At 41.5% G+C, this 11,869-nt stretch overlaps 1 protein-coding gene across 3 annotated transcripts in view; it reads left to right on the top strand.

The window, feature by feature from the left end:
• snx9a (sorting nexin 9a) overlaps positions 1-11,127 on the top strand; it is an 89,019-nt gene extending 77,892 nt beyond the window's left edge. For 2 of the 3 annotated variants that reach the window (XM_076987757.1, XM_076987759.1), the window contains 9 exons: positions 3,581-3,711; positions 3,850-3,953; positions 4,039-4,142; positions 4,808-4,885; positions 5,015-5,091; positions 5,274-5,363; positions 8,978-9,092; positions 9,647-9,738; positions 10,078-11,127. In XM_076987757.1, the coding sequence (XP_076843872.1) occupies positions 3,581-3,711; positions 3,850-3,953; positions 4,039-4,142; positions 4,808-4,885; positions 5,015-5,091; positions 5,274-5,363; positions 8,978-9,092; positions 9,647-9,738; positions 10,078-10,125 (839 nt within the window). In that variant the 3' untranslated portion in view covers positions 10,126-11,127. The remainder of the gene's footprint in view (positions 1-3,580; positions 3,712-3,849; positions 3,954-4,038; positions 4,143-4,807; positions 4,886-5,014; positions 5,092-5,273; positions 5,364-8,977; positions 9,093-9,646; positions 9,739-10,077) is intronic. The other variant, XM_076987758.1, reaches the window with a different exon arrangement.
• Positions 11,128-11,869: the final 742 nt, after the last annotated feature.

Below are 11,869 nucleotides of genomic sequence, written 5' to 3' on the forward strand. Positions count from 1 at the left end.
ACCTTGGCATACCGGTCCTCGGTTACTGAAGCTGGCTCTTGGGACATCAAATTAAATCAAAGTTTATTTGTATAACGCTTTTCACAACACATGTTGTCACAAAGCACTTTACAGGATTTATAAGGTTAACAATACTATGGGTCCAGAACCCTAATGAGCAAGCCAAAGGCGACAGTGGCGAGGAAAAACTCCCTATGATGGTGGGGAATAGGAAGAAACCTCGGGAGAATCAAGTCTCAAAAGGGAACCCATCCTACATTGGGCGGCCCGTTAACACACAAATTACACAAAATACAGACAAAGACACAAGTCACACACAAATCACACACTCAGACCAAGTAAAGGTAAAAATGAAACGTAACCTCTGGACTAGAGCTCTGCACTCCCGCGGTAATCCCGCGGGACCCGTCAGAATATCTTGCGGCGTGGGACATAATTTAATTGTTATTGGCGGGAGCGGGAGTTTATTTAGTCCAGGCGATGCGGGAGCGGGACCACATATACATGTAGAAAAATCCCGCAAATTAATAAATAGTCTAGAAAATTATAATATTAACAACGCAATGATTTCCATGCATAAGGAACAGGACGAAAACAACTAATCATTCAGTAAGTAAGCAATAAACTAATTCAAAATATTGGCTAAGCAACTGATCACATGAACATGAAATGTGCGTCATTTTGTCATTTTGATACCGAAATGGCAGAGACTGTAGACGGTCAGTTTCAGCTGTGGAAAATTCAGTTAAAACAGGCGAATACACCACAATTAAGCCAACTACAGGAAAGTCTGATGTATTGAAGTCATATTCCATTGTAATTAATGGAGATGGAAATCGTCTACCATTTGCTTGTTGTGATAGATGTCAGAAAGTGTTGGTGTACGTCACCTGATGGCATGTGTTTGGATTGTGGTAAGAAATGAGATGGCGTGATCCATCGCTATAATTGTTTTAATAAATACATAAGAAAATATCAAGTACTAAATTTAATTAATTCAATTGATATTAGGATTGCGGGCAGGGGCGACAGAAACGTGTATGTGGCGGGCAGGTGCGGGATTAAAACGAGCGATTTTCTGGCCGGTGCGGGCGGGAGCGAGACTAAAACATGCAGGTACGGGTGGGAGCGGGATTAAAATAAGCGATTTTTTTGCGGGAGCGGGCGGGAGCAAGATTAAAACAAGCGGGAGTGGGCGGAAGCGGGATTTAAAAAGCAGCAGTCCCACGCAGACCTCTACTCTGGACTTTATTCTTTTCTAGAGTTGCCCAGGGTGAAAGGCAGAGGGCTGGAGGAGGCTTACTCATATCTCCCCGGCTCGCTGCCTGTGTGTTGGGGTTTTCCCCAGTAGACAAGAGGGTTGCTTCCCTGCGTCTTCGAGTTGGGGAACGAGCTCTGACTGTTTGTGCTTATGCACCAAATGGCAGTTCGGAGTACCCAGCCTTCTTGGAGTCCTTGGAGGGGATAGTGGAAGGTGCCCCTTCTGGGGAACCCATTGTTATGCTGGGGGACTTCAATCCTCATGTGGGCAACAACGTGGAATGGTGTGATTGGGAGGAATGGCCTCTCCAATCTGAACCTGAGTGGTGTTTTGTTATTTGACTTCTGTGCTCATCACAGTCTGTCCATAACAAACACCATGTTCGAGCACAGAGGTGTCCATAAATGCTCATTGCACCAAGACACCTGAGGTCGCAGCTCAATGATCGATTTTGTAATCGTGTCGTTGGACTTGCGACCATGTGTCTTGGACAATCGGGTGAAGAGAGGAGCTGAGCTGTTATCAAATGGCGGGCGAGGATGCCGGACAGACCTGGCAGACCCAAACATATCATGAGAGTTTGCTGGGAACATCTGGCAGAGGAACCTCTGAGAAAGGTCTTTAACTCTCACATCCGTCAGAGCTTTGACTGCATCCCGAGGAAGGCCGGAGACATTGAGTCCGAATGGGCCTTGTTGCGTTCTTTCATTGTCTATGTGGCGGACTGGAGCTGAGGCCTCAAAGTTGTCTATGCAAAGTTGTCTATGCATATCGTGGCGGCAATCCCCGAACCTGATGGTGGACACCTCGGGTAAGGGAGGCCGTCATGCTGAAGAAAGGGCCTGGTTGACTCGTGGGACTCCGGAGACAGCAGACAGGTACAGGAGGGCCAAGCAGATCACGGCTTTGATCATCGCGGAGGCAAAAACTCAGGATTCTGGAAAACCGTCAGCCAAATCAGGAGGGGAAAGCAGTTCCCGACCAACACTGTATACAGTGGGGCTGGGGATCTGCTGACCTCAACTGGGGATGTCATTAGACGGTGGAAGGAATACTTTGAGGATCTTCTCAATCCCACCATCATGTCTTCCATAGAGGAAGCAGAGCTGGGAGACTCGGGCGGGGTTTTGCAGGGCTCCGGGGGTGGATGAGATCCGCCCCGAGTTTCTTAAGGCTTTGGATGTTGTGGGACTTTCCTGGCTAACACGCCTTTGCAACTTCACAGGTACATCGGGGGCAGTGCCCCTGGACTGGCAAACCGGGGTGGTGGTTCCCCTTTTTAAGAAAGGGGACAAGAGGGTGTGCTCCAACTATCAGGGGATCACACTGCTCAGCCTCCCCAGTAAGGTCTATACAGAGGTACTGGAGAACAGAGTCCGGTCTATAGTTGATTCAGTGTGGTTTCCGTCTTGGTCGTGGAACACTGCTACGGGCTATCCAGACTGTATAAACGGAGCAGGAACTTTGTTCGCATGGCCGGCAGTAAGTCAGACTGGTTCCCAGTGGTAGTTGGACTCCGCCAGAGCTGCCCTTTGTCACCGATTCTGTTCATAACTTTTATGGACTGAAATTCTCAGCGTAGCCAAGTAGTGGAGGGGGTTCGGTTTGGTGGCCTCAGGATTCCGCGTCTCCTTTTTGCGGATGATGTGGTCCTGTTGGCATCATCAGGCCAGGACCTGCAGCTCTCACTGGATCAGTTTGCAGCTGAGTGCGAGGCGGCCAGGATGAGAATTAGCACCTCAAAAACTAGACCATGGTACTCAGTAGGACAAGGGTGGGGTGTCCTTGCCTCAAGTGGAGGAGTTGAAGTATCTCGGGTTCTTGTTCACGAGCAAGGGAAGGATGAAATGAGAGGTGGATCGGTGTTGCGGCTGCAGTATTGGGCACCCTATACCAGACCGTTGTAAGACAAAAGGCAAAGCTCTCGATTTATGATGAATGAATGTTCAATTTATATAACGCCTTTCTAGGTACTCAAGGTCGTTTTTACAATTTTAACTGATTTACTGGTTAATCTACGTTCCGACTCTTACCTATGCTCACGAACTCTGGGTAGTGACCAAAGAAATGAGACTGCGAATAAATGTGGCCGATAAAATAAAATATGGAATGAGTTGTTTGGATGTAATGCATTTATGATTATCTGTGTATATTATGTGAATGTAAATTAATTAAATGTAGATGATTGTATAATCAGGCAAAACATTTTACTTAAGCTATGGACTGGTACTGTGTATTTGAAACCAAATGCTTAGGCAATAGTTTTAACAGTATTTTAGACCAATACCAACTGCTTTTCTCTCAATTGTTTATATGCAGGACGGTTTGAAGAAGAATTCATTAAAATGAGAATGGAGCGTCTACAGGCTTGGATGTCTCGTATGTGCCGACATCCTGTTGTCTCAAATAGTGAGGTTTTTAAACTGTTCCTCACCTACAGAGATGAGAAGGTACCAGCATCTCTAAACTACCATTCACATTTAGTACTTGCATGTAAATGTACATACAATATTGTACATACAACATTGTAGTATCTGAAGCTTTTAAATGAATGAATTAATGAGTGACTTTTCCTCTGTCTCTTGTAGGACTGGAAAGTAGGCAAACGGAAAGCAGAAAAAGATGAGATGGTGGGAGTGATGATCTTCTCCTCCATGGACCCCGAGGTCCCAGATCTGGATCCTGTGGACATGTAGGCAGCTTTAATACCCTTAAACATTTAATCTCTGTTCTTTGAGATTATGGTCAGAATGAGGTTCCTTGCTTGGCTTTTATAGAGAGCAGAAATATGAGACATACAGCCGCTTTACCAGATCCATGGATGAAGGTGTGAAGGGTCTCCTTTCTGTCGGCCATCTTCACTGGAAGAGATGTACAGGACGTGAGTACATGTCCTCCTGATAAAGGACACCAGAGATGTTGTCTAGCTCAGTGGCGTAGTACCAAAAGATGTAGACTAAAGGAAGGACTGAAGGTTTCCTGTTACAAGCGAATCTAAGGCTGTTTATTCTTTTTCTGTTCTGTGGTTTTGTGTATGGACACAGCTGGGACCGGGCCATGCTGGTATTAAGGAATAATGTCTCCAAAATGCTTTCATTGCTTTATAACCAGGTTACGCAGTCACACTTGAAAGATGCTGATTGGCTACAGGTTTTCTGGAACACACACAAGTACTGAACACACAAGTACAAGCTGAACACTGAGACACTGAAACTAACTGGTTAAATGGGATGAAGTGTGGTGCTGCGACCAGATACACTGCTGGTGAATTACTTTGCCTATGCAAAGATAAAAAATAACAGTCAGACACAGATAGAACTGAATAGCCATATTAGTTTTTAGGAAGATAATTTGTTTGCCTTGCAGCAGTACTTGACAACAACTAATATTTAGGTTGTCTTCCAAAAACAGAAACGTTCTCATCGTTCTTCCTGCTGTCAGTATGAACTGATTGAATTCAGAAGCCCTGGCCCAGTTTTTATAACAACATTGAAACACTGTAACTATGAGCTCAACAACATCTCTTTCTCTTGTTTGTCTTCCAAGCCTTACAGAAAGAATACCGGCACATAGGGAAAGCACTTCAGAACCTGTCCACAGTTTTCAGCACAAGTGGATACCTGGGTAAGAGGCCAGAACTCATCACCTAAAAGTGAAATTACAAAAATGTGCACATTATGAACAATCGTATTGTATTTCCATGTCAACTGTAACAGTTAAGTTCCCCATCTTCCTCTTCTCAACCTACTCAAGGAGAAGCAACTCTTACGGAACCACTAATGACAACAGGGAAAATATATGAAGAAATAGCGGAAATAGTTTCCAGACAGGTATTGTCTTTATTAATGTCAGGATTGTTGTTTTAAAGCTTATTAATGTCAGTACGTCTTTAGACCCCCAGCCCTGTTTATCTCTGCACTTTGGTCTACTTCCGTTGTTATCCTGTAAGTAGTCTGATTTTGAAACTATTGGTTTAGATTGGTGTTTTTGCCTTTTTTTTTGGTTTGATAAGCCAAAACAAGACCTGCACTACCTGATGGAAACTAACAGTGAATACAAAGGACTGCTTGGATGCTTCCCTGAGATTATGGGAGTCCACAAGGTATATATATATATATATATATATATCTATACATATACTTATACACGAACCTATACATACATATACAGTCATGGCCAAAAGTTTTGAGAATGACACAAATATTATATTTTCACATGATCTGCTGCCCTCTGGTTTTTATGTGTGTTTGTCAGATATTTTATCACATACAGAACTATAATTCCAATCATATTATGAGTAACAAAAGCTTTTATTGACAGTTAGAATGAGTTAATGCAGCAAGTCAATATTTGCAGTGTTGACCCTTCTTCTTCAGGACCTCTGCAATTCTCCGTGGCATGCTCTCAATCAACTTCTGGACCAAATCCTGACTGATAGCAGTCCATTCTTGCACAATCAATGCTTGCATTTTGTCAGAATGTGTAGGTTTTTGTTTGTCCACCCATCTCTTGATGATTGACCACACATTCTCAATGGGATTAAGATCTGGGGAGTTTCCAGGCCATGGACCCAAAATCTTTATGTTTTGTTCCCTGAGCCATTTAGTTATCACCTTTGCTTTATGGCATGGTGCTCCATCATGCTGGAAAAGGCATTGTTGATCACCAAACTGCTCTTGGATGGTTGGGAGAAGTTGCTCTCGGAGGACATTCTGGTACCATTCTTTATTCATGGCTGTTTTTAGGCAAGACTGTGAGAGAGCCAATTCCCTTGGCTGAGAAGCAACCCCACACATTAATGGTTTCAGGATGCTTTACAGTTGGCATAAGACAAGACTGGTGGTAGCGCTCACCTCGTCTTCTCCGAACAAGCCGTTTTCCAGATGTCCCAAACAATCGGAAAGGGGATTCATCAGAGAAAATGACTTTACCCCAGTCCTCAGCAGTCCACTCCCTGTACCTTTTGCAGAATATCAGTCTGTCCCTGATGTTTTTTCTGGAGAGAAGTGGCTTCTTTGCTGCCCTCCTTGAGACCAGGCCTTGCTCCAAGAGTCTCCACCTCACAGTGCATGTAGATGCACTCACACCTGCCTGCTGCCATTCCTGAGCAAACTCTGCACTGCTGGTAGTCCAATCCTGCAGCTGAAACACTTTTAAGTGACAGTCCTGGCGCTTGCTGGTCTTTCTTGGGCGCCCTGGAGCTTTTTTGGCAACAATGGAACCTCTCTCCTTGAAGTTGTTGATGATGCGATAGATTGTTGACTGAGGTGCAATCTTTCTAGCTGCGATACTCTTCCCTGTTAGGCCATTTATGTGCAGTGCAATGATGACTGCACATGTTTCTTTAGAGATAACTATGGTTAACAGAAGAGAAACAATGATGCCAAGCACCAGCCTCCTTTTAAAGTGTCCAGTGGTGTCATTCTTACTTAATCATCACAGATTGATCTCCAGCCCTGTCCTCATCAACACCCACACCTGTGTTCATGGAGCAATCACTGAAACTACAAGTTTGATTGGGTTAATGGGCACTTTTTTTGTACCATACGGTCAAGCTGCTCCCACAACAGCTCAATGGGGTTGAGATCTGGTGACTGCGCTGGCCACTCCATTACCGATAAAACACCAGCTGCCTGCTTCTTCTCTAAATAGTTTGTGCATAATTTTGAGGTGTGCTTTGGGTCATTGTCCTGTTGCAGGATGAAATTGGCTCCAATCAAGCGCTGTCCACAGGGTATGGCATGGTGTTGCAAAATGGAGTGATAGCCTTCCTTATTCAAAATCCCTTTTACCTTGTTCAAATCTCCCACTTTACCAGCACCCAAGCAACCCCAGACCATCACATTACCTCCACCATGTTTGACAGATGGTGTCAGGCACTCTTCCAGCATCTTTTCAGTTGTTCAGTTGTTCTGTTCGTCTGTGTGATCCAAACACCTCAAACTTTGATTCATCTGTCCATAACACTTTTTTCCAATCTTCCTCTGTCCAATGTCCGTGTTCTTTTGCCCATATTAATCTTTTTCTTTTATTAGCCAGTCTCAGATATGACTTTTTCTTTGCCACTCTGCCCTGAAGGCCAGCATCCCAGAGTCGCCTCTTCACTGTAGACGTTGACACTGGCATTTTGCGGGTACTATTTAATGAAGCTGCCAGTTGAGGACCTGTGAGGCGTCGATTTCTCAAACTGGAGACTCTAATGTACTTGTCTTCTTGCTCAGTTGTGCAGCGGGGCCTTCCACTTCTCCTTCTACTCTGGTTAGAGCCTGTCTGTGCTCTCCTCTGAAGGGAGTAGTACACACCATTGTAGGAAATCTTCAGTTTCTTGGCAATGCCTCGCATGGAATAGACTTCATTTCTCAGAACAAGAATAGACTGTCGAGTTTCAATTGGAAGTTGTTTTTTTCTGGCCATTTTGTGAGTTTAATCGAACCAACAATTGTAATGCTCCAGATTCTCAACTAGCTCAAAGGACAGTCAGGACAGGTCAGTTTTATAGCTTCTCTAATCAGCAAAACTGTTTTCAGCTGTGCTAACCTACTTGCACAAGAGTTTTCAAGGGTTTTCTAAATATCCAATAGCCTCCTTACAGAGTTAGCAAACACAATGTACCATTAGAACACTGGAGTGATGGTTGTTGGAAATGGGTCTCCATACATCTATGTAGATATTGCATTAAAAACCAGACGTTTACAGCTAGAATAGTCATTTACCACATTAATAATGTATAGAGTGTATTTTTGATGCATTTAATGTTAGCTAAATTGAAAAAAATAAGAACATTTCTAAGTGACCCCAAACTTTTGAACGGTAGTGTATGTGTGTATATATATATATATAAAATCGGCCTGTGACACACACACACACACACACTAATAATTATTACTAATTAGTATTAGTAGTAATTAGTACTAATTATTAGTAATAAACATTTGGCACTGTGCATAACGTACAAACACTGGTTGGTATTATTGTTTGGTACTGATTATTTTTCTTTTCAAGCCACAGACCTGTTGTAGTGATCAAATTATATATTCTTCTCATCCATTTTAACCCTTCTGGCCATTAACGTTTACCAATTTGCTGTTTTTGATGGTGAATATTAACGTCATGATTGAGAATATTTCTGTTAGACTGCAATGGCAGTTGTGTAATGTGAACCTGGATGCAGAAGGAAAGGCAGGAGAGGTTGATGGAGTTGATGCAGACAGAACAGTTATGACCCACATCTCACATTCATTTGTTGTTCCAAAGAGTTCTATGGCTGGCTGGCTGGAGTGGGGTTGGACCAAGTTTGGTCTTTGGTCACTAAGGTTCATCCTTAGCAACACAAATAGGAGAACAATGACTGGCAGAGTGACGGGACTGACTTAACCCCACTCATCTGAAACAGAAAAAGAAAAAGAAGAGACTTGAAAGGACAGGAGTCAATATCTCTCGGGGGATGTTGTTTATTTTTTTATGATGAACATTTGTGTTCCTATTGTGAGTCCAAAAAAATTAAACACACCTTGTGGTAGAGTGTGTTTGGCATAATAAACAACTGTTTTCTGGACATTGTGTGCAACTAGCCCTGTCTCTGACCAGACAGACGGTGACAGTTGACTTTATACCCCTGTCCTTTTTAGGACAGAATTATCTTTATAAGCCTAAATAGATTAACTTACCTCATGTTGGTTGAAAATGAACATGCTACATACCCTTTATTTGTTTTAGGCTGCTATTGAGAAAGTCAAAGAAGCAGATCGTCTTGTGGCCATGAACAAAATCTCACATCAGGACAAACATAATATGGCAAAGAACCTGAGTACAATGTCATATGCATTTCAAGGTAAAATTATCATTTCTTCTTTTCGCTTTCATTACCTTGATCACTGTTCTTATGCACACAGGACACTGCAAGCTGATATGTACTGTTTTTATGTGACAGAAAGCGATATCAGTGATTCAGATATGTATATATATATATATATATATATATATATATATATATATATATATATAAAATCATGCCCGTTTGTCTTTTATGTTCATAACACACCCAGCAGCCAGTCACTCTGATCACTCCGATCACTCCATCAATCCCAGAATGACCACTGAATGTCCACACATGTGCCTTTGCTACTGTATGTTACAGCCATTCTGATGAATATTTGTGATCTGTTATTTTGAACATTTGTATAACCTACAAATAGCTGATTATACTAAACTACATTTACTATGTGTGTTTATATTCTATCTTTTCTTTTCTATATCTTTTCATTTGAAAACACATATGTGTCTAATGTGACTGTGGGTGTAATCTGAACACATGTATGTGTCTAATGTGACCCTGCTCATGTTACAAGTGAAACCTTAGTCACATCATTTACCATCTGTCTTCAGCGGAGATGAACCACTTCCATAGTAACCGTATCTATGACTACAATAGAGTCATGCGGTTCTTCTTGCAGGAGCAGGTGAAATTCTATGAGACTGTGAGTAACCAAGATCTGGAAATTTACTTCTAACACTACAGCTGTATGGAAATGGTTACATACAGAGACAGACCTTTTTTTTTAATGTTACATAAAAGGTAACCCTTAATTTTAAATAGGTTACTGAGAGATTCAGATTAAGCAGTCTTCTTGTATTTTGACTTCTACTTAATTTGTAAATCTGTACTTACTGTAATGAAATGTCATTTACTTTTTGTATGACATTTGAAATTCATTGCATGATTTTTTATTGCATTTCCCGGTCAATAAAGAGATATTTAAGCTTAGTTTTCTGGATAATATAATGTTTTGATTAACATATTTTTGTCTTCTGGTTAGATTGCTGAGAAGCTAAAACAGGCTGTCAGTCAGTACACAAACTTGTGAAGAAGCCCCACCCCTCCATCACGGACACCTAACTTCTCTATGATATTTCACACCAGCTGTACTTATGTTCCTGTATGGTCATTCTGTTAACCAAAAAACTATTTTAAAGACTATTAGTCACAAAGACATATTTTTACATTATAAAACCAATATATTGAATTAAAGCTTCATTTATTTTCTCAGAATGAATTTATATGACCTTTTAAGATGATGTTGGCTGTAAACAATGTCACAACTCCTCCAGGGTAGTGTCCCGGATAACCCTAACCCTAGATCACGACGACCTGAATGTGTCCACTAATGTTGATTAGGGCATTGCTTTGGTCATTGGTCATGTCAACTAAAAAGTGTTTCAATTATTGCACTATTAAAGATACATTTGATGTGTTATTCATTTGTTTATGATGCAGCAATAATCCATTACATTCTTCATCACACAGTATTGGTCTTCATCACACTACCTGACTCCTAAAAAAAGAAAAAAACCCTCCCTTTGTTTGCAGTGCTGTGTGATAACCAAGTAGAAAAAAAGTTTGCATTTGCGAAAAGTCATGCAAGGTTCATAATTCCAAAGACCATCTCTGATATATTACTACACATAATACTCCACTGGTCATGTGTTTATTCATGGAGCATGGCCTTTTACCTTGACCTGCAACCAGTTTAGACTCTGAGGAGTTACAGCATTGTCATTTGTTGATGATGAGATGTTTTCCTTAAAACTTTTAACCATGTGTACTTAGATTCAGCCTTAAGATATTTAAATGTGTGACCAAATGCAGTTTTGTGTTTTCTTAAATCTTATTGTATGTTTTAGATCCACTATTAATACCAGATATTTAAAATGAATATTTCCTGAATGTAATCTATCCACTGGGTCTTAGATTTTATCTTTAAGCTATGGTAAAGAATGTAGGAATGTCTATATGTATTATACCAAACTAAATGTTTTACATAATTCTCTGACAGTCCTGTTTCTAATAAATTAAGCTCTATACCTTGTCTGTGCCTCTGCGAAAATCCTCCACATTATTGTAGGCTGTTGCAACCCAAAGATGAGGTTAATCTTCCCTGTAACAAACAAGCCAAACAGAGTGGGATTCTCGATGAGAAACGTGGGATTAGAGTCCCAGAGTGGCTAACCTCAGAGGCTTTCGCTTGTCATTCTTGCTATATGCAAGTACGCAGTAAAACTGGGGGTCTCTGCAACTGTGTAGTCAGTGGCACATTTCCTACATCACAGGAAGCAGAGAATCAGGACCAATCTGACCATGTGACTGAGAGCTGACTTTGTGTGTGGAAGAGATGGGAAGACCCACCCTAAGCACAGAAAACACTGCTTCCTTTCCTGAAATAATCTGTCAATAATTACGTCAAAATTCAAGACCACCTTGTTGTAATTATTTTGCTTCTTTAGTACTTGTATATTTAGAAAGTCAATGAGACCTGGGCATGGTGAATGCCCTTCTCACCAGACGTGTGGACTCAAGTCACATGACTTGGACTCGAGTCCGACTCGAGTCACTAAACTGATGACTTGTGACTTGACTCGACAACATCACTGAAGACTTGCGACTTGACTTAGACTTTACCTTTACTGACTTGGACTTAATAAAAATCTTGTTTCTTATTTTACCGTTAACTATCTATCTACCTATTTTTCATAAGAGTTTGTTTTACCGCAAAATATGAAAACTTCAAAACGGCGAATTTCGCCGCAAGGTGACAGATTTTCATGCCTGCA

Source organism: Brachyhypopomus gauderio, unplaced genomic scaffold (genome assembly GCF_052324685.1).
Source record: "Brachyhypopomus gauderio isolate BG-103 unplaced genomic scaffold, BGAUD_0.2 sc56, whole genome shotgun sequence".
Taxonomy (NCBI): Eukaryota; Metazoa; Chordata; class Actinopteri; order Gymnotiformes; family Hypopomidae; genus Brachyhypopomus; species Brachyhypopomus gauderio.